The sequence below is a fragment of the Tiliqua scincoides genome, chromosome 1 (assembly GCF_035046505.1).
Source record: "Tiliqua scincoides isolate rTilSci1 chromosome 1, rTilSci1.hap2, whole genome shotgun sequence".
In the NCBI taxonomy this organism is placed as follows: domain Eukaryota; kingdom Metazoa; phylum Chordata; class Lepidosauria; order Squamata; family Scincidae; genus Tiliqua; species Tiliqua scincoides.
Window position 1 is genome coordinate 95,393,705 of NC_089821.1, and position 23,655 is coordinate 95,417,359.

Below are 23,655 nucleotides of genomic sequence, written 5' to 3' on the forward strand. Positions count from 1 at the left end.
TAGTTTTGAAGTATAGGTCTCCACAATTTGAACATTATTCAGGGCTAGAGGTCTTAGAAGAATAAATCCTGAAGATTACAGCTTGTTCTGGTCAAGTTCTGCTGTTTCCCATCTATCTGCCTGCTGTCCTGTGGCACTTTCTCTTTTTTGCCTAGCCTCACCCCCCCCCCTTTCAAAAATGAGTTCATACTGTTGCTCTGCACCTCCTCTCCTTTCAGTTAAATGGTTGGCAACCTTCAGTCTCGAAAGACTATGGTATAAACCTACAGCACCTGGTATTCCCAGGCGGTCTCCCATCCAAGTACTAACCAGGCCTGACCCTGCTTAACTTCCAAGATCAGACAAGATCAGGGATGTGCAGGGTAACAATATGGGCAGTAGAGACAGCTACATGCTGACTGGACACAAATGGGCAGGAAAAGGAGGAGGAAGAGGAACCATGGCAGCTCACTTTCCCATTCCCCTCACTTGATGCTTGCCCATGTTAAACTTTGGTAGGCACAGTAGGCCACTGCAGTCAGGTAAGCAGCACTATTCTTGCATTGATGCCACCTGGCAGGAAATAAAAGTAGCAGCACATAAGGAAGAGTTACCAAAGGGCCCACATAAAGCGGTAGGGTGAGGGGTTGGCCAAATGGGGGCTTGAAGGTGGGTTCCATATTGCAATTTGAGGTGGGTCCCAACTCTTGACAAATTGAAAATCCCTATAGTAGAAGACAGCAGGAGGACAGAAGTGAGTTATTTTATCCCAGCTAAGTACAATGTTCCACTTCATGAGCTTCTGGGGCTCAAGGACAATTGCCAGGTTGGCCATACAACAACTAAGCTGAAATAAATCTAGTTAACAACACAGCTGAAATGTCCATCTTTATGACTCATTTCTCAGTAGTTTGTCAGAAAACAAAGGCCACACTTTGAGAGTTTCAAAGACAAAACTAGTTAAAAAGATGTAGATACTCAAAGAGCAGGCTTTAGTTATGAGTAAGATGAGCGTTGTAGCTTACCCTCCATGAAAACGCCCTCGCTTCTGCTCCTGCTGGATCCGGATGTTCTCCAGTCTAAGTGGGCTTGGAATGAAGCCAATCTCGCACCCTTCTTTAACCAATCTTCCTATCCACCAGTCATTATTATATTTCTGTAACAAATACATTATTAACTTGACTCTTTCTTTCACGCAACTTCCATCTTCTGCACTTCTACGTAGCACACAATACCATCTCCTGCTAGCTTCCTAGCAAACAGATATCCATTCAGACATCACTAGTCTTATACAGATCAAATAATACCCTTAATGCACACTTGTTTCCCACATGCAGTGAGAATGTCACATGGAGCAAGGGGCAAAATATGGAATTCTCCACACACATTCTGAACTGATACAGACAGGAGGTATGATCTGGATGTCGCTTTGCCTGAAATAGCTAAGCAGGATCCACAACCTTAGGATGAGAGACCAAAAGCCAAAGACTAAAGCCACTGAAGGATCTCTGCAGAGTTGTGTGAAGGAATGCAGAGGAGTCATCTAGCAAGGTAACACTTGAAGCTTGATTTGCAGCTGTCTGAGAAAGTTTGAAAGTGCAAAGGGCTGGGAAGCCAGGATGTGACTGCACTATGAAGGGACATCTGGAGAAACGGAAGGTTCTATGAGCCTCTCTCATGAAACAGTACTTGTCAAAAACCCTTGGAAAAATGGGGTTTATGACTAGCCTGTCTATGTAATCCGCCTTGGATCTATGAGAAAGGCTGTGTATAAATACTGTAATAAATACAGTTGCACTGATACCATACTTTTGTGATTAAATAAGCTTTTCATATATAGTTTCTGAGTGCTAATAAATAAACACTGGTTTTTTTTTTGCCTCCCACCTTTTGTGCATAATGAAGGCAAATTTTGCCTTAATTCCCTTCTGCACTCACCCCTTTTATTTGTGCTGCAATCGGATCTCTGATTACAGGTAACAGAACTGTCATGCATAGTCATGTAAAGTCATAGCTTGTCTAAAATAAATGAACCACCCAAGGAAGGATCAAATCACGTATCTACACCCTACTGCTTTTCCTGGGCCTCCAAACCAAGACTCCAAATGAAGACTCCAATTGACACTCCTCCCTTCAGCCCCATTTTCCCCCAATAGAAAAATACATAAAGCAATATTTATTTAAAAACAATCACAAAAAAAGGGCAGAGGGGCAGCATTGCAGAGCAAGGCAAAGGAGCAGCTTTGGACAATCCAAAAACAAGATGGAAAGGACATGCTGAGAAATAAAAGACAAATTAAACAAATAACTAAGAAGGGCTCGAAGCTATTTGGCAACTCTGATGAGGAAAAGAGAACAAGAGACATTTGTGAGATTCAATAGGTAAGCAAGTTCTGGGACTGGATTGGTGATGCAGCCAGGACCACAACTCATGCATTCATTTGTTGATAGGGTGGGCGTTTATGAAGTGGTTTCATGGCATCTGGGAAGTGGGCTCCTAGATTTCTTCAGTAAGTCTGTAAAAATAAGATTCTTGTCCTATTTCCAGAGTTGAGTTACAAAGATGCTGTGAGCATGGCAAGGTTACTCTCATTACAAAGCACCTTCCATATGTTCTTCAAAGCATATCTGAATCTTGAGCGTAGGTGGAAGTAGTACATTTCTCTGTGATTGGCTGCTGTGCCTGGAATGTTTATGCATTGCCAATAATTGTTGTCACTTAATCTGTTTTAAAAGTGCATAATAATATAGTCCTATGGGTGACAGATGAGGCATCTTGAACATGGAGAATCATCCATTCTTGCTGACATTTCAGCTTGTTGTCAGTGTGACCTTGCCTGAGGCCCAAACTAGATATGAAACACAGCTGAGTGCAGCGTTCCCCCAAGGTTCTTTTTCCCCTTCTTTTTTAAAAACAAAACACAGCCTTGGTTGTAAGGCTGCAAGTTTCAGCAGTGGAAAATGGTAGGGTTGGTCAACTCTTGTTCCATTCAAGATTACCTCCTCCCAACTTCTGTTCCACCCATGGGGTAAAAGACATGGACACATGTTCTAATCCACAAAATAATATCCAGGTCATCATCAGACATCACATTGTTACATTATGAGTATCCTCTTAAAAACAGTTAAGCTGATAGACCCTCTAATGAAGGACACTGCATTGCTCTCACTGCCTGGAATGGCTCTGACAACAATGGCATATTTTCCTACCACAACAAAATTATGCAATTCGTAATAGAGGAGCGGAAGACAGATCTGAATAGAAGGCAAGTTTGACAAGAAAGTAGGAGTACACAGAGATGATGGGAGCATGGCCACCCATCAATTTTCCCAGCAATAACAAGAAACCCAGAAATAAAACTGGAAGGATGTTAATGAAGAGGTACCCTTGGTGATTCAGCACTAGCCTCGCTAGTTTTGCCCACCTGTGGCTGTTCCCCAATGCTGACTCTGAAAATACATCTGGACCAGCTATTTGCACAGGGACCAACCTAACTGATGTTTAGCTTGTACTGTAGTCTGTATGTTCCAGGTAACAGGCAAGTCACAAGCAGCAGAAAATCAAACGCCTTGCAGATAAATTGTTGTAGAGATGACAACAATAACCAGGCAAACATCTTACATATTTTCTTTCTTTACTGTACTTATTGTGGAAGAAGAGTACACTCCATACAGCAGACCAATTTATTCATTACCTTTGTGGCATAGTACGAATTGAAGGACTTTTCACGGATACTATGCACGTATGAAGCCACTTATACAAAGTGGCTTGCTATACAATTTCAACTATGCCAGTTTTACAGTGTGGGAATCCATTCATTTAGCTACTGGTCATGGTTTGGGGGTCAACACTTGTTTCTAATAAGTAAGATAGGCCAATCCTAACTAACCTTTCTCCTGCCAATTTAGCTGCATAAACAGAGCATGCACTGCCTTCTATGGAGGCACAATCTCAGAGGCCTCCTTGATATAAGGGAACTTTTTAAAGCCTTTTAAGGCCTTTGCCGCCCAAGTGTGCCTCATTGGATCTGTGCCAGCCATTAAACTTGTACAGAACCAAGGAGAATAAGTGAGAGGGAATAGTGTAAAGAATTGGGATAGATTACTGAAGCATGCCACTTCCCTCTTCCAACCTGCCTCACGCCTGTTCCCATTCCCACCCAGAAACTTCTGCTTCTCTCCCTCCCCATTCCATTCTGCCAACTTGCTTTGCCTGACATCTGTGATGGGTTACCTGCCTCAACACAGGTCACCCTCTGTGGCAGCGTGCCAGGGATGCCACCACCATTTGCACAGAGTCCCTGAAATGGCCATAGGCGTTGCGCTGTTTATGATGTCATAAAAGGCATGTACAGGCAACCCTGAATAAAATGCAGGATATTTTAATATCCACAGGTTCTGAACCCATGGGAGTGGGCCACCTGTAGCCATCTGAACCTGACTGGAGCTATGCTCCAGTTGGGTCCGGAGCTCCATCTGAGGGCTGGGGAGACATGATTTCCGATTTTTGGTTGAAAACTGGAAGTTGTGCTTTTTGGCCTTCTGGAAGCCTTACAGGGCTTGGGTTTGGAGAGCTTGGGGCCAGAATCTATGGATTTGAACATCCGCAGGAATGGAACCCTGCAGATACCGCGGACCACCCTGTCCACTATCATACACCCCTTTAAGACATAGCAAATCTTTGTTTAGTTTGGCCCTTAATGAGTTAATCCCCACTGGGTTCTAATGTTGCTTTTCAGGCTTAAAATACAAAGTTGTCCAATACATAGCTTCAGTGCTCTTGAAAACCTTGATCAGGATGAATGATCCTGTATGTCATTGCTAATCAAATTCTGTGCTCTGTGCAGTGCTGGTTGCTTTACAGCTTTGTTTATTGGATCCTGCATAGCTCAGAGCTGATTGTTTAGTCCCAAGCCATTGGTATGTACAACAGACAAGTGTGTAGTTACCTCTTTAATGTGTAGAAAATCCTTTGCGTCAAAAGAGATGGCAGTGCTTGGTACAGGAACATCTTCATCCAACGCTCCACAATAGCTCACATTTGTCTTAACAGCAAACGCTACAGGTTTTGACTGGAAACAGAAATACATTTCTGTTATACAGAAGCAGGGATGGGCAGTAAGCAGATAATGCAAAGGAAATGGGGCTACCAGGAGTCACATGGTCTGAAAGGGAGAGGCAGCAGCTCAGGAATCAAAGCTCTTCTGCTCCTTCCAGCAGCCTATCAGTAGTACTTCAGTTTCTTCAGCCTATCAGCCTTCAGTACTTCAGCCTATTAGTTTCACTTCTCTGAGTAGTTCAGCCCTGTAGCTCAATTTGTAAAGTTGAATGTGCATCTTGTAAAAAAATCAGCCCTATTCAACCCAAAACAATAGTTCAGAGCTTGCCCTCGGTTGCAGCAGATTCCCTGTACTTCAGCAAGAGGGCAGTAAGCCAGCATTTGGCCAGTTATAGCTATGGGATAGCTATGAGATAGTTTTAAAGGCTTCTGCTCTTCCACTACTTTATCTCTTCTCTTGGGACTAGTTCACACAGTTATGCATATTGCCTGATTACTCATCACTAAGAACATATGAAGCTGCCATATACTGAGTCAAAACACTGGTCCACCCTAACTCAGGCTGGTAGCAGCTTGCCAGGCACTTTCTCCCAGCCCTAACTGGGGATGTCAGCAATTGAGCTTGGAACTTTCATCCTGCACAGTAAGTGCACTGCCACTGAACTATGGCCCAGATGACCCAACACTTGATGAATGTGAACTGTCTCTGCTGAATGCACTGTGTTGGAAGTGATTATTTCTGGGTTCTATCTCACAGGGCCTAGTCACACATACAAATGATCACTTGATACTGTGCTGATTAAGTGATATATACAAGTGGGTGAATCACTTTCACATGAATGGTTACCTCATTTTATCAGCACACTTTGTTCTTTTTTAAGAAAGTGCGGTGTTATTCACTATATGCCTATACATTCCACAGGTTTCAATTAAACCATTTGCTTTCAGGGAGTATGTTTTAAAATCAGGGTTGTCAGTGACCCAGATCAAAGCCTACCTGCCTGTCTTCTACAGAACATGCAAAGGACATCACTGATTCTGCTCAATCTAACATTTGGGAACAATGTGTGGATAATTAACATCTTGCCCAAAGTCACAGGCATTACTAATCTCTATACATTCATTTTGTGGTTGTTTTTTTAAATTTGCATTAGTCAAGTCCCAACAAGTGGGGAATTCCACACCTCAAATGTGCCATAGTATACATGCTCCCCCCTGCCACCCAGTTTTTCAAAATCTGGCCTTTACAGGCTTTTTCAAGGCCTCCCCAGCCCCCAGAACACGCTCTAAGACCTCCAGAGAGCCTTTGAAGGCCTCTGGAAGGCCTAAAAATGTCACTTCAGGTTTTCGCCAAAAACCAAAAGTGATCTTTTTAGACCTTCCAGAGGTCTCCAAAGGGTCTCTGGAGGTCTCAGAGGGCCTTCTGGGGGCCGGGGAGGCTGCCTGCAGCCTCTTCAGCCTTCAGAAGGCCTCCAAACGTGCCTAGTGGGGATGGTGCGGGATGGGGGACGGCATTTTGTGGTCCCAACTCCGGGCAGCACAGGGGCTGGGATTGCAAATGGCCAGACCACTGGTCCACCTTACGTAACTCAACATAAACACTTCAGGCTCCTAGGAATTGGGCAAAGAGGTACCTTTTAAGTGGCAATCCTCTTATAATTAGTATTGGGGAACTGTTCCTATTCATTCCACAGTGTGATGTCACTCTCAGTGGCCCCATTGTGGATTTTTAAAAAAAAGATTTTAAGCCTTTTGAGACAGGGAATATTCTCATTTATTTTGGCAAGAAAATTGGTTTGTGAAGTTTAACTTAAAATTAAAAATGATAAAAAAGCAAGCCTATAAGGTGCAAGATCCCTTTTCATTTTAATTTTTACATACTGGTTTTCAAATCTCTTGACATATTTTGATATCTGTGATCTTTCACAGGGGAAGAATATAGATGTTTGACATATGTCATGGAATTTTAAAAATAGTTTGTAAAAAGAAATAATTTTCAAGCATCTTTCTCTTTCTTCACTCTTTGAATATGTGGTGCAGCCCTCCTTCTGGCTAGAGTTCACATAAAACGGACAGATTCAATACTGGCAAAACGATATACTAATGACAAGACAAGTTTTAAATTTTGTTAGCATATTAATAATATAGTTTCCCCCATTTTTCGCAGTACATAAAGCTAAAAGACATCTCGGAAACATCTAAAAGGGTATTCGTTTCCCATTCAAACACAGTGGCAATCTGATCACCAGTGCATTTTTGCTCCTTCCTTACCAAGCATTTGCCACCAATGCCTGAATTAAAAGGGACTCTTGGTGAAATCCACAGTCATCGCCCTCTCATTCCTCCCAATTTAAGTCAAAGTATGGTCCTTTTGTAGGTTTATTAAAAAAAAATCTAAGAGGGTCAGGACAAATGGTTAAGGTCTAGGGGTGGAGAGGGTGGTCATTTCATTTCTAGACATGGAGTGGGGGAAAGGGAGGAAAAGAAACACCTTTGCTCTTTCAAGCTGAATTGCCGCTTGCTGTTCTCTCTCTTGGCGGATTGCTTCCCTGTCCTCTTCCAGAGAGACATCAGAATCTGATGGTCTGCTTGTGTATGAATCTGCTGATCCCTAGAAAGAAAAGGCCATTATTAACCAAAATGATGGATGGAGTAAGAAAGAAGCTAAACATGCAGAAAAAGTATCCAAGGTCATGGTTTTATTTTTAGCCATGTTTTATCTTTGTGTTTTATTCATGATTTCCAACAAGGAATTGTGGAGAAAAAATTTCTTTCCCTCCCCCCCCAACATAGCTAGGGTGGTTCCTCTCTCACTCCCTTTTCATTAAGGAAACAAAATTCAAATGAAGCAAAGCTCCCTTTTATCAGAAATGGTACATTTTGTTATAGCCCCTTATATGTATGCCTAATAAAACCTGCAGTGCAACAATCTATTAAAAGACTGAATAAGAAGTATCCCTCTATTGTGTCCGATTAATCAGAACATAACATGGCTCAGTAAAATTCACTTCTCTAAATTCTATTATAAGCATACACTTTTTTTTACTAAGCGTGAAAAGTAAAAGGCATTCCTAAAATGGCCTTCTTCACATCTAGGCACCACGATGTTTGGTCAAGATGCACAACCTTATTAACAATAAAAAACAACTCTATTTTAAATTCATCAGTCCCTCACCACTTATGTCAGGCTACACTACAGGTCCAGCCTATTTATACACGGATTTTTTTATACACGGATTTGACTCAACAGGAATGACCACTGCAAATGAGAAGGAACGTGCTGATCCCTGGAGAAAAAACTGAACAGTCCTTTAACAATAGCCTCCTTAACGAGAGAGAGAGAGAGAGAGAGAGAGAGAGAGAGAGAGAGAGAGAGAGAGAGAGAGAGAGAGAGAGAGAGAGAGAGAGAGAGAGAGAGAGCTGGCTGACAATCCATCCATCCTTTTCTCTTTCCTGAATGAAAGGTGATCACTTTGCATTGGTGAAGGGAGGGGCTGAGTAAAACGCCTTTGTAAGTGCTTGGAGGAGGACTGATTGATGGATTGTCTTCTTAATGACTCTTATCTTATATCACAAAGGTCAGCAAGGCTGTTTCTAAATCACAAAGAAACTTTATTTTTTAAATTGATTTGCTATAGTGTGTTTTTTGCTATCCACCTGAGTGCTTGGAAGGAGCCCAGGCGAATAATGAGGCTCAACCTCTACATGTGACATTTAGAATATAACTTACTTTATCTTTAACCAACAGCAGTGTGATTGGCCCAATGGTACAAGGGTAATAATGGTGGTGGTTATAGTGTAGCTTTTGTCCAGCCTCCACAATGGGTCCCAATCCAGCTGTATAAGGAAAGACCCAATCTAGCTGCCATTGGGCTAATAATGCTTTAAACACCAGTAATTTGGTCCTCAGGCTAATAATGCTTCAAACATCAGTAGTTTGGCCCTGACTCTGAAAAACATCATGATTTTTTTTCCTCTCGAATGCCTGGCAAAACAGATTGTCTGCACTTTCTCTCTAAAACATAACATTTTAGCCTCAGTTGGGCCACTGACTAATCAGACTGATTCTGCAAATGAAGTTTTAAGTTAAAAACAGAAAACCTTCCCCCCTCAACCAAAATGACTGCAACGACCTGCTGGGTAAAATTAGAACTCAATTCTGTTTGCCAAGCAACCCATGGAACCCTAAGAAAGAAGACATGGGTGATTAGCAGTTAATGGACAGTAGAAGGCTTTTATGCAGACTAATGCGAGCCAACAGTCCCCAATAACACTACACAGATAATTTTGAAAACTGATAGCACTATGATGTTGTGGAGAGGCAATACTTCTTACAGGATCTGTGAATGCAATTAGAGCAGGTATGAATGAGAAAGTCCTGACAATGTATGAGGGCAGCAGCCATCATCAACATCATTATATACGTGCTCCAAAGAAGCCTGTATGCAGACAAGCAATGCTATCACTGGTCTTCATCACAGTGAGAGAGAGACAGAATAGCAGAATCACAGAGTTGGAAGGGACCTACAGGTCCAGCCAATACAGGCAGTCCACAACTACAACATCCCTAATAAATGGCTCACCAGAATTAGGTTGCAACTTGATACATTCTGACCTAAGAGTAGAGCATTGGTCGACCTTACCTGCCATATCACATGGGTTGCCATATTATGGCCCGCCGTGGTTCACCATATCACAAGAGTCAGGTCAAATCTCAGGCAGCCAATTGGCTCCTACTGGTAAAGGGGCAGAGAGTGGCCGGCTGAGTGCCATGTCTTGTGGACTGCAGGGCAGTCCGACTCTAGATCATGACTCAGTGGGATTTACTTCTGAGTAGACATGCCTAGAACTGCTAGGCGGTTAGAGTAGGATGCAAATATCTCACTGCTCCCTATCCAGTATGACTCAACAAATGAGATGGATTTCCTCTCAACTTGCATCATCGCTTCAATGTGTTACTTGAATTGGCGTCATTGAATGACTCCTGCACTGACAATGGCAGCAGACACAGCAAGTGCTGCTATCTATCACAAGCTACATTCATGTGACCCTGTGACCAAAGCAGCACCTCATTACATCTTTCACAACAAATTTTAAACCAAACAAGAAAGGAATGAATTGAAAGATGCACAAGTGTAAAAAGATAACAGCTCAACAGAATCTGAAACAAGTATACAGGCGTGCCCCTCTATCTGCAGGGGTTCCAGTCTGGAACCCCTGATTAAGTGAAACCATTAACAGAGGTGAATGATCCCCACCCTCTTTTTCTTTCTTTCTTTTTTTAACTGCAAGTCATGTGTTTTTGCCTCTAAGGCTCTGTCTGAGCCCGGCAGAAGCCAAGGACAGATGTCCTCAGCCTCCGCTGGGCTCAGATGACCCTCTGGAGGTGAGGGGAGCTCTGCTCCTCTCGCCTCCAGAGGGGGCGCACACAGGGCATGCGGGGGAGCCCACAGACCTAATCCATGGATAAGCGGATAAGGTTCCACAAATATATATGTCTTCAAGGCCAATGCACAGAATCATTTTAGCAAGGTTGAAAAGGAGCTTTGTGGTGTCCAGGTAGCTTGCATAGGCCCCTGGAAAGAAAAAATATAGAATTGAGGGCCTCTTGTTGTCTTGAATCTGGCAGCTGGCACAGAGAGAAGAACAGAACTATTGTCCTGCATGGAAGGGGTGTCAGCACTTCATGCTCCAACACTCCACAGGAAATTTATAACATGTAGGCCCAAATCCTAAACCATTTTCCAGCATTGGGATAGCTGTGCCAAAGGGACGTGTGCTGCATCCTGCAGTTGGGTGTCACTCACAGAGGCCTCCTCAAAGTAAGGGAATGTTTGTTCTCTTACCTCAGAGCAGCATTGCCCTTATGTCAGTGCTGGAAAGTGGGTTAGGACTGCGCCCTTAGAAAAGAATCATCTTGCTGATACCTTTGATTCCATAGAGAATTTTCCCAATTGTACCACTTATTGTCAGGAACATACACACAAGTGCTAGTGTGGAGACTCTCCACATATGGTCAGGATCATATGCATGGTGAGCTCTTTTCAAATGCTGTGGTTTCCATGTGGAGCATAGCTACACAGAAACATTTTTGGCAGCCTCTATTGAAGGAGGCATGGAGTTTTTTATGAACATATTTTTTTTAGTATGGTTTTATTTGTGAGCCGCCTTGAGTGTCCTCTGTTGGGATAGAAAGGTGGGATATAAATTCTATAATTAAATAAATAAAATAAATCCATAAAACACATGTCCGTTAGTGAGTGGGCACTACTGCCCAAGATTGTGTTCCCACTAAAAAACATACTTTTTAACTGAGTCACATGCTTTGTTTAACCATGGCTGGGTTCAGATATAATGCAAAATCATGGTTTGCTTAATTAAAGCATAGTTCACGTTATGCCTAAACCTAAGCCTAGCCACAAACCATGGCTGGTTTGGGGCTGATAAACCAGGATCTGAAACCATGGTTTGAAGGGTTTTCAAGCCACAGTTTGTGCAAACTGCAATTTCCTGTTATGTCTGAATTCACAGATCACTGGTAATTAGTTAGGGTCACTGCTCAAGTTCTAGAGACTGTTATGCCATGGACGTGGGAGTGGAATTATCAAGTGGAGTTCTGAACAGATGTGAAACAAAAGCAGACACAGTCTGTTATGCATCCAGAAGATCAAACCACAATGTAGGTATGGGGTGGTAGGTATGGTAAAGGAGTGGGGGGAATTGAAAGTCACACACACCTTTGCCTCCTTTGCCCTGCGCTGGCCTCTGCTCTATTTCCAGGCAGCCCAAAACACTTCGAAAAGGCACAGGCAGGGAATAGCCCTGGAGCCATGGAAGAAGTTCCCCTTGCGAAGGAACAGTGACACTCCTGGAGCCCCTGAGGCAGCAAAGAGGCTGAAGAGGGGAAGGGGGGGTGGAAAACCTCTGTAGCCAGAGCACATGCAGCAAGGTGGAGCTCTCTCTCACTCACACACACACAGGCAGGGGCAGGTGCAGTAGCAACAGAGGGGATTGCTTTAAAAAACCCAGGGAGTGTTTGCCAAATTCTCCCCCCCCCATGGTGCAGGCTCTCCGTGCTCCAGCCTATGGAAACAAAACAGCCCAGCAAGCAAGCCTTCCCAGCAAGCAAAGCATGAGATTTAAGCTACAATCCTCCCCACACGTTCCTTGGAGTAAGCCCCATTGACTACAATGGGGCTTACTTCTGAGTAGAAACGCATAGGACTGGACTCTTAAAAGCTCAGCATCCCACCTGTGAAAGAAGCGGGACAGCTGGCAACGGTGAGGGCTGAGAACAGAGAGGGAGGCAGGAGGGGGAGGAGAGGGGATTGCTTTAAAAAACCCAGGGAGTGTTTGCCAAATCCCCCCTCCCACTGAGATGGTACAGGCTCTCCTGCTCCAGCTGACACAAGCAAGCCTTCCCAGCAAGACAAGCATGAGATTTAGGCTACAATCCCATCCACACTTTCCTGGGAAGAAGCCCCATTGACTAGAATGGGACTAACTTCTGAGTAGGCAAGCATAGGACTGGGCTCTCAGGCTACAATCCAATCCACAGTTTCCTGGGAGTAAGCCCCATTGACTACAATGGGGCTTACTTCTGAACAGAAAGGCATAGGACTGGACTATTAAAAGCTCAGCATCCCACCTGTGAAAGGGGGAGGAGGGAGAGGCGAAGGAGCGGAGGGGAGGGGATTGATAACAGCTGCCTTAGTTTCCTTCCAACTCCAAATGTCAGGCTGCAGCGTATTTGCTTAACTCTATGGAATTTAGCACAACATGGAAGGGAATTAAAGCGTATAAATAGGCTCCACCTGTATTTAATTGTGGTTAGTGCAAAAGCCTGGTTCTGCATTATGTCTCAACCCAACTCATATTTACACTAGATGCACAGATGTTTTTCTTTAAAAACCAAATAACTACAATATACATATCTTCCCTTCATTAACTATATCATATACCACCATTTCTAAACCAGTGGTACTTGTACCACTGGTGATACTTGAGGTGGTGTACGGTGGTATGCACAGGGCCCCCAGATCTTCGCCACCTGGCAGCAAGACTAGCAACACAACATGACAAGCAGTAGTAGAAGGTTCCACTCGGTGAGCAGAGCTCCAGGGTGCACTTTTTGTATACTCAGAAAAGCCCTCCTGTCTGCCCCAAGTCTCTTACTGGTGTTTGTCGCATCATATCAGGCCTCCCAATCTGGAAGTAACTGGTGGTGACATCTTTGCCAGTTAGTTCTTGTGGTACTTCTAATAGGTGGGCCATGTCAAGTGGTGCAGTGGGAGACAAATGTTGAGAAATGCTGTCATATACTAAGTCTTCAGTTCTATGTACACTTACCTGGGAGTAATCCTCACTAAACAAAATGGGTACCACTTTCGAGTAACCACACATAGGATTACATTGCAATTGCCTCTTATAATTGAAGAGTGTCATACCATAAAATAGCTATGCTTCTGACAAGAGCTTGAGTGCAAAACAGAAAAAAAGAAAAGAAATGTAGGTGTAACAGAGCTCTAGAATTGTGAAAATAGGACAAAATAGGTTCCAAAGATAACAGCTGATTAATTAGTGTCCAAAAAGCACTTTGGAGAGGTAAAGACCTATAAAAATGCCAGCGATTATTGCTACTATTTTACAGGCTGCCTACACTCAAAGGCAGCCAAAAGAAAAATTATGGCCTGGAGATAATAAATCAAAGGCCATAATAAACACATACAATATATAGTGCAAAAACACTGGCTTGCTTCCTAGCTACTGCTACACCACAATGAATCAAGGAGTATACAGAACCCCAAGTCAACCATTCCCCTTCACCAGCCTTAAAACAGATACTGTAAGTTAGCAAAGAAGCCTATGGTGATGTTGTCTTTTTGATGCAGCCTTTTCCCTAGGAGGAAGAGAGCCTGCTAGACAAGAGAGCAGCACCATCTCCTTCTGTGGCCTTGTTCTTACAGACATGACAAAAATGCTGCAGGCACTTTGGATGCATCCCCTTTCTCCAGGAATAGGAAGACATTTCCAAACAATGGCCTCGCCAATCACAGGGCATAATAAAAAGTGTAATTGAAAGGGAAACCCAAGGAGGTTCTTCTTTTTCAATTTAATCCAAAGAGTTAAAGCAGTCACCTTTTTAATTGCTATTATAACACAGGCCTACACACATTTTATTGTATTAAAAGTCAGACCTATTCTTGGGTATATTTGGGGCTGGTTCCAGTTGCTCTTTGGATTGTGCACTCAGACACCTGCCTCTGGGTAGCTAATTACTGTGTACAATTATTTGGAGTCTCAGCTGAATCGGATTCTTGATGCAAGAAAAAACAGCAGCACTTCTGAAGGCACCGATTTCTGTCTGCATTAGCTCTTCCAGCCCATTTCCACCCCAAGTGTTCATTTTGTCAAACAGACACTTCGCACCTCTTCCTATAATATCACCAACTCTCAAAAGCAGACAATCTGGCTTTTTCGTGCTGTGTTTAATCCTCACCATCTGTGGAGAACAAGTGGCACCGTCTTAAAGCATGCAGTACAAAGTGTGCGGATCACTGCATAAACTACGTGCAAGAACAAACTTTAATTGTTACAATGCACAGAGCTGAGAAGAGGAAGAAGGTTTGCCTCTTTTCCCAAAGAGTAAAAAAAAAGACATATATCTACCTTAGGAAGCCGCAACTCCATCTCCAACACTTTCTAACCATTGTTTTACATTTCATAAATATATGCCAACACAGGGCAATTTTACATGTCAAATTATACCGAATACATTTGCTGTTCTCATACAAGTTTGAAAGATTTATATTTGATCAAGAAGTGGGTAGCCCTGGGCTGGTAGATCTAGAACACTGCATCAGTTACAATAAAGGAAAAAAAAAATTAAGAAGCATCTTCCAATTCAATAAATACAATGGCTTTGATTTCCAGGTGCCTGTGCAGTTGTGCTTATTCTGGTTACAGCTCATATGGTTGGATAGCAGTGGTACTGTTACCCTAAAGCCATGCATTGAGACCTCTATATATTTGCCACATGGTCTCACTTAGGTTCAGAAGGCTTTACGAACCAAGCTCGAGTTTTAAACAATACAGTGATGAATGTTTGCTTACTTTCATTATGAATTTGCAACAGTTTTGGTAACAGTTAAAAGGCGTTATCTATCATTTCCTCTCTTGTAATCCTCTTCAAGGAAGGATAAATGGAATTGATTCTACACAGTCTCAGCATCCTGAAGTGTGACAACACAGTTCCAAATACAAGAAAACATGAGAGGGCAAATCTTCTTCCGTAACAGGATACTGTTCATTATCCATTGAATTCTAACAATAAGTTCACACACTCCACATTTCTTTCTTGCTGAAAAGATATTACAAGGTGGAATATTCTCTGGTTCAACTGCGGAATCAAGAACACCTCACTGGGTTCAAGACAGAGCTAACTAATTTAAAGAAGCTTACTATTTTTATTGTGATAAATAAAAATCTCCTTGGACATAACAATAAACACAAGAAGAGTTCTTTAAGCCTGCTTTAATTGCATGTAAAGAAATGGTAATGGGGGAGGGACTTCATAAACCTCTCTTCCTTTGCCACTAGGGACTGTTACTAATCATCTGCTGCCACCATTTACTAAAGAGACCTGGAAATTTGTAGACAAAGAGTGGTAACTGTTATATAGTGGGAAAGTCCAATCTTAAGTTGAACCCTCAAAATAAGTTTTATTTATAAGAATAATGAACAGGCTGCTTTATGTGCTGAATGTTCCATTGCTTATAAGGGTTCAAAAATTAAAGAAAGAAGACTCTTCTTTCCCTTTTGGAAAGAAGTGTCCACCCATTGCCTCTAAGAAGCTCATAAGTGGAAGATGAAGGCATACTCCTTTCTCATAACTGCTCCTGTGAGTGCAGCCTAAATACAGAAGTACATATAGCAGTTCCTTCTATATTCAGATTGATGGGATGGCACTGTCATGTTTGAAGGGACAGGTATGCTGTGCAACTTCTTCTGTCAGACATGAGAGTTTGACCCCATTCTCAGTTGGGGGCCACTAAAGTTGGTGAGGGTGGGGAATTCCACAATATTTGGGGGGGGGGGCATCAAAGATTGCCACAAGAACCACCTCTGTCCATACAAAGCTGCCTGCACACTTCTGTCTTCAAAAGACCTGTTGTATGCCCACCTCCACCTGAGAAGCGGTTAGTGGGCATGAGGGAAAGGGAGTTCTAGGTAGAGGTTTCCAATTGATCGTTTTGTCATGTGAGTGATGGAGTCTTTTCTTCCAACCCAAATTTTCATGAAGGTTTTACAAGACATCTGATATGCTATAGCTTGCTGAGTTAGTAATTGAAAGAAGTGCATCAAGTTCTGCCTCAGACTGAAAGTGTAATCAGATGTATGTTTACTCAGGCGTAAGTCCAATTGAGTTCAGTTGGACTTACTCCCAAGGAAGTACGCATAGTACTGCACTCTTGAGAATCTTCCCATTATTTCAAACTCTTGTTTATCTGAACAGTCCTCATAATAAATATCATCAGTCATACCAGGTTTTGCTTATTCGACTGCACCACATAATTACCTGTCACCGATATCACATATGAGCTCAATCCCCACTGTATAACCACTGGCCCCTATAATTCCATTAATGATGACCAGATAACCTGGCTTGTATTACAGAGACCTGGTCGGATGAAGCGGGAGGAGTGAATGTTTCCCAGCTTTTTCCTCCAGGTTTCCGGGTAGTGCAGCAGCTGCGACTGCAGGGATGGGGAGGGGTGGTCGCGATAATCTATCAGGATTCCATCTCCTTTACCAGGAGCCCTGTCTGGCAATTCACTGGGTTTGAGTGTCTGTATGTCTCGTTGGAGGGGCAGGACAGGATTGCAATTCTGTTGGTGTACTGTCCGACTTGCTGCCCAACTTGCTGCCTGAGCTGACTGGGTTGATCTCGGATGTTGCATTGGAGGCCCCCCGCCTATTGGTGTTGGGGGACTTCAATGTGCACGCCGAGTCCCCAGAGGTAGGTGCAGCTCCACATTTCATGGCTGCCATGGCAACCACGGGCCTGTCACAGAAGATCTCAACCCCAATCCACGAGGCTGGACACATGCTAGACCTGGTGTTTTTGTCGGGACAAAGGGATGGTGATCTGGATGTGGAGGAGATAAAGATCACTCCGTTGTCAGGGACAGATCACTTCCTGGTAAGGTTTAGACTTGTTGCAGCCTCCTGTCTCCACAGAGGCGGAGGACCTTATTGTATGGTCTGCCCTCGAAGACTAATGGATCTGAATGGTTTCCTGAGGGCTTTGGGGGATTTTCCTGCTGCTAAGGCCAGTGATTCATCTGAGGCTCTGGAATAGGGAGTTGGCCAGGGCTGTGGATGAGATTGTTCCTAAGCGGCATCTGCCATGTAGCAGAGTCAACGTAGCTCCTTGGTTTACTGAGGAGCTGCGGATGATGAAGTGGCAGGGTAGACGTCTTGAGCAATGGTGGAGAAAGACACGTGACAAGTCTGACCGAACATGGGCTAGGGCCCATTATAGGACCTATTCTGTGGCAATGATGGCAGCGAAGCGTTCCTTCTTCTCTGCCACCATTGCATCCGCACAGAGCCGGCCAGCGGAACTGTTCCATGTTGTATGGGATCTTCTCCATCAGATCCCACCAACTAACCAGGAGGAACACACGGTAGTCCACTGTGACATGTTTGCCAGGCACTTTGTGAATAAAATCGCTCGGATTTGCCACGACTTGGACTCCATGTTGACAATGTCTAGTGATGTCCCCGTGGCACCTGTCAATCCTGTTTTGTGGGATTCTTTTCCGCTTGTAGAACCTGAGGATGTGGACAGGATCCTTTGGAGTGTGAGGCCATCTGCCTGCGTGCCCAGCATGGCTGGTTAGATCTGCCCGGGAGGGACTGGCCAAATGGACAGAGAGGGTAGTAAATTCATCATTGAGAGAGGGGGTGATGCCTCTGGCATTAAAGCAAGCAGTGGTTCGCCCCCTCCTGAAAAAGCCCTCTCTGGACCCCTCTATATTGGATAATTATCGGCCAGTCTCGAACCTCCCGTTTCTGTGATCAAGCGGGTGGTGGCGTGTCAGCTCCAGAGGATCCTGGATGAAGCGGATTATCTGGATCCTTTTCAATCTGGCTTCAGACCTGGCTTCGGGGCGGAGACGGTCTTGGTGGATAACCTACGCCGAGGGCTGGACGGAGGGACTGCATCCTTGCTAGTCCTTTTGGACCTCTCAGCAGCTTTCGGCACCATCAACCATGGTGTCCTTCTGGGACGGCTGGCCGAGCTGGGGATCAGGGGCACTGTTTTGCAGTGGTTCCGGTCCTTCTTGACCGACAGATCCCAGATTGTGGTACTGGGAGACTTCTGTTCGGCACCCTGGCCCTTGAGGTGTGGGGTGCCACAGAGTTCTATATTGTCCCCCATGTTGTTTAACATCTACATGAATCCGCTGGGAGAGGTCATCTGGGGATTTGGAGTTGGGTGCCATCAGTATGCTGATGACACCCAGCTCTATCTCTCCTTTCCACCTGACTCCAGGGTGGCTGTCTCTGTCCTGAAGCCTTGCCTGGAGGCAGTTGGGATCTGGATGAGGGCGAACAAGCTGAATTTAAATCCGGACAAGACAGAGGTCCTTCCGGTGCAGAAATCCACGATGTGGGTGCTGGACTATCTCCGTGCTCTGAATGGGGTTGCACTCCCCCTGAAAGAACAGGTTCGCAGCTTGGGGGTTCTCCTGGACTCGCAGCTCCTCCTGGATGCCCAGGTGTCGGCTGTGGCCAGGAGTGCCTTTGCGCAGGTGGTCCATGCCATAGTGACATCAAGATTAGATTATTGTAACGCGCTCTACGTGTGGCTGCCCTTGAAGACGGTGCAGAAGCTACAGCTAGTGCAGAATGCGGCAGCTCGGGTAGTTGCTGGGGGTCGCCGGTTTGACTCTGTCATGCCGCTACTCCGGCGACTGCACTGGCTGCCCATTCGTTTCTGGGCTGAATTCAAGGTGCTGGTTACGACCTTTAAAGCCCTAAACGGCTTGGGACCAGCATATTTGAGAGACCGCCTTCTTCCATATAGTCCAGTCCATTCTCTGAGGTGATCAGAAGGGGCCCTGTTGGTTGTGCCGTTATTGAGAGTGGTGAAGGGAATGGCGGCCAGAAACAGGGCCTTTTCGGTGGTGGCACCTGCACTATGGAATTCCCTCCCCTTTGAACTGAGGACAGCTTCCTCATTATTAATGTTCCGGCGGGGACTGAAGTCTTTTTTATTCAAGAAAGCCTTCAAGGCGCTATAAGGGCTTTTTTTATAAATTTATAAATTATGTCCTTCACTGTGTGCTTTTAATCTGCTGCTATATATTTTATCTTGTTTTAATTGTTTTTAAGTGTTTTGTATTTTTAATGTTTATTTGTATCCTTGTTTGTTTGTATTTTAACTTGATTGTTAGCTGCCTTGGGTGCCCTTCATGGAGAAAGGCGGAATACAAATCTAACAAACAAACAAACAAACAAACAAATACCCAATCCAGTCCTAGTGACTACCACAGTGCCAGTGGAGATGTTTCAGTGACTAACTAGTAAGGGAGACACCAAATACTTTTGTATCCAAAGTAACTTTTTTGGGTGGGTCCAGCTAACTGGGCAAAGAGGCACATTTTAGAGTGCTGGTTTTGTTACATTTAGCAGGGAGCAACTGCCCCCCCTTCATCACAGCATCTTTTTAGTGGCTGTTTACTGGCATTTTTTCTGCGTGTTTGTTTAAGATTTCAAGCTCTTTTGTGACAGGGGAATCATTTATTTATTTATTTGGTTATGTAAGCTACTTTATGAACCTTTTAGCTGAAAAGCAGCATGTCTTCATCATCATCATCAATACAGAAGTCTCCCAACTAGAAACAGCTGTATCCCAAGTAAGCCGTCCCCACCCTGAGCGGCACTTACCATTCTGTTGTGGCACTGCTTTTCTTACAAGCCGATCTGGGCACAGGGATACAGAACAGTAAGCACCACTTATGGGGGGAGGCTTTTTCCAAACCCTTGATCTGGCCCATGGGCCAGGGTTTGGAGAACCCTGATCGATATGAATGGTTCTTTCCAGGGTATTGTCAGGGGTCAGTCAGTTTGGGAACCAGCGGAAGGTCCATGCATCAAAGGACCCAACCAGCCAGCCAACTCCACAACACTCAATATGCTGGCAGCAGGAACATAATGAGCAATCAGAGAAGGGGTGTAGATGCAATGGGAGCCCTAGCAAAGGGATTTACCCAGAACCCCAGCAACACAGTTTTGGCACTCACTCTTTTGATAAGAATGTTTCTAGTAAACAACACAACAACAAAGATTCACACTGATCGAAAAGTTAAAATTTTCATTTCTATGATATTACACAATTATAGGAAGAAAGATACCCATTATTAGCATTCACTGCAATCTATCCAGGCAGACTCATTTCATGAAAACTTCCACTGAGGGTGGAATAATAAAAAAAAAATCTTACATAAGAACAGCCCCACTAGATCAGGCCATAGGCCCGTCTAGTCCAGCTTCCTGTATCTCACAGCGGCCCACCAAATGCCCCAGGGAGCACACCAGATAACAAGAGACCTGCATCCTGGTGCCCTCCCTTGCACTGGCATTCTGACATAGCCCATTTCTAAAATCAGAAGGTTGCACATACACATCATGGCTTGTAACCCATTATGGATTTTTCCTCCAGAAACTTGTCCAATCCCCTTTTAAAGGCATCCAGGCCAGATCTTCCCATTGAAAAGCAGTCTTTCACAATTAAATCAGGCATTTAAAGACTTCCATTCTATGTCCATCTGGCTAATTCCTTCAGCTGTCCATTAACAAGGGAAGAAAGTTAAACTGCTATCAAAGAAGGGTCTAAGGAATGATATACAGTATATACTTAAGGCCCCCTGGGAACTCTACTTACGTCTACAACCATAACAAGGTTCACAGATTTAGGCTGGACTTGGTAGCCTACCTGTTCTTTGTGGTTGTCAGGGTCTTCTCAGTTCCCCCCATTCCCCTGGTCCTATGGTGCAATCAGAGGAAAATTAGGATGAGACCCTTGTTATTCTTGGGCTGGGACATGCTCAGAAGACACCTGCCTCCCAGCCAGCACAAGAATCTCTCTTGTTGCTTCTGGGCATCTCCCAGAGTGAATTCACCTCTCACCTCTCTTGGGGAGGTAAAGGATCAACTATCCACCTTGCATTAGGCTACTTAGCTTCTCTCTTGCTACTTCCAAGTGCTATTGTATTGCTACGTGAGGCCAATGGGGGAAAGCAGGCAACAAAATTGGAAATTACTTTTTGTTCCAGTTACGATTTATGGCAGTTTCTTCTATTCCTGTACCTCAAGCTGGAGAATGTCATCAGACACAGTCTAATAGTGCTGGTTCTCAAGAACATACACATATGCTACCATCCTTTTATCTCTCAACAGTTTCTCCATCACATGCTTGGGATTACACAGACCATGTTACAGCCTCTTCAGATAAAGACATTCTCTTCTTGGCCAGTGCTGCTTCGAAGTACTTGTTCTTTCACTCTGGCGTTTCACAGATCTGAACTTTATCTCTATGAACAACACGAAAGACCTTCAAAAATAGGAACGTGTATAAACCAACACCTAAGATGACCTGCTAGAATGTACTTGCTGGTGAATTCCCTGCCCTGTCTCCCACTGGCACCAAACATTTTCATGTTTCATTGAAAATGAAATGAATATATCATTGGGGTACAATATCAGTAAACAATAACCTGAACCTGAACTCTATTGTTTTGCAGAAGACCCAAGGTTACAGATTTTTTCTTTTTCTTTTTTTTTTAACACTTTAGTTTTATTAAAAGCAAACACACACACACACACATATACACAAAAGAAAAAATTTACAAATTGTGTGGCAAGTGTGGCGATCTCAAACTACATTTCTTATGGTCACAGATTTCATGTGGCGGTGGTGATGTTCTGAAAATGAAACATCAACTTTGCGTGGCATATATTTATCAGTGCCAATACCTAAATGATGCTCTCAGACCTTATATTATGCAGCACCCATCATATCAGAACATTATGTGCTATGTGGCACCCAAGATCCAGCACAGTGATCCAATCAAGTCTCCCAAAACTCTTCACTTGGAAATTATGATTTCATGGAACAGAATTGCTACACTTCACAAAACTGAGAGACTGAGGGTGCTGCACCTTAGGCTGGCACAAGTCCCTTGCGCTGGCCCAGGAGGGTTGCAAAAGTGCCGTAAAGCACATTTGCACCTCTTCAAGAGTCAGCTGGGCCGGCGCAGGGACGAGTACTGGTCCATAGAGGTTGAATCCAGCCTCCATGCCAACTCGAGCAGGGAGCGTTGCGTCGGCTGAGCTTGGCTAATACAAGGGTCTGGGGAGGGCAGGAGGGAGGTGTTATGGGGTGGGGGGCGGGTGGAGGGCATTCCTGGGGGAAGGTGGGTAGGTGGGGAGCAGGAGGCGGGGCTGGGACCCGGCTGTTATGCTGGATCCCAACTCCACTCCCCGAGCAGCGTGGAGTGGCTCAAAGCCACTCTGTTCTCCTCAGACTTGTGCCATCTCCTGAGGTGGCGCAAGTCTGAGGAGACCCATTGGAGCTGTGGTGGTTTACCTGGGGGTAAGGGGAAGAGGTTCCCCTTGTCTCCAGCTGAGCCACTTCAGACCACAATCTTGTGCTGGGTGCAGTGCAGGCTTTCTGGCCTGCCTGTTCCAGCACAAGATAGGATTGTGCTGCATGCCCATTAGTCCATTCCTTGGAATGTCTCCTTCTATTTCAAACTTATAAGTAGGATGATCTTACCCACTTTTCCTCATCTTTCATAGGGAAATCAAAGTTGATCTTTCATAGGGAAATCAAAGTTGATCTTTCATAGGGAAATCAAAGTAAGGGAATCAAAGTTGATCTTTCAATCACATTCCCATGTGGATTAAAATTTTGGACAAAATTTTCTTTCAGCCCTGTGCCTTCAGAGAAAGACCATTTCCCCTTTTCACAACAAAAGCACCAAATAAAAAACAGGCATTCAAACACAATTGTTCAAGCAACCCATAGTACATCTATCATAAAAACTCATTTTCACTGGGGAAAAAATATAAAAAATATTTTCTATCTTTGGCAATATACAAATGGTTATTCAACAATCACATTTAATATTACACTGTATGTAACTGACTAGATCAGGGGTGCTCAATAGGTGGATCGCGATCTACCGGTAGATCGCGAAGCAAAATGAATAGATCGCGGAGTGCCAACCCCCCCCTTCAGGTGCCTCTGGGAGGAAAGTGGGGCTTACTCAATGGGGCCGCAGGTGGAGGAGAGTGAAGAGCATGATGGCGGAGGGGCGGTGGTAGTGTGGAATGGAGGCGGGGAGGGGATATTCCTGGGTGGAAGGAAGGCAAAAACACCAGGGGGTGGATCAGACCCAGGAGGGAGAGGGATCAGCAGAGCAGACCTCTGCCATATCCTAACATCCATCCCAGGCCTGCTGGCTTTAAACAGGGCTGCTATTTAGCAGACACAGGTGTGAGTAGCACCATATGGTAGGCTGGGGCATTACTTGGCATAAGGG

General features: G+C 44.3%; 1 protein-coding gene and 1 pseudogene across 4 annotated transcripts in view; both read right to left on the minus strand.

Annotated features, from left to right (window-relative positions):
- Window positions 1-23,655, minus strand: part of CACNB4 (calcium voltage-gated channel auxiliary subunit beta 4) — a 123,873-nt gene that overhangs the window by 49,831 nt on the left and 50,387 nt on the right. For all 4 annotated transcript variants that reach the window (XR_010793543.1, XM_066611962.1, XM_066611961.1 and 1 more), the window contains exons 2-4: window positions 7,530-7,649; window positions 4,929-5,051; window positions 1,005-1,135 (exon numbers count right to left, since the gene is read on the minus strand). Coding sequence is in view for 3 of the 4 variants with exons in the window: in XM_066611962.1 (XP_066468059.1) it covers window positions 1,005-1,135; window positions 4,929-5,051; window positions 7,530-7,649 (374 nt within the window). In the remaining variant the exon portion in view is untranslated. The remainder of the gene's footprint in view (window positions 1-1,004; window positions 1,136-4,928; window positions 5,052-7,529; window positions 7,650-23,655) is intronic.
- On the minus strand, window positions 261-383 carry LOC136637252 (5S ribosomal RNA; annotated as a pseudogene).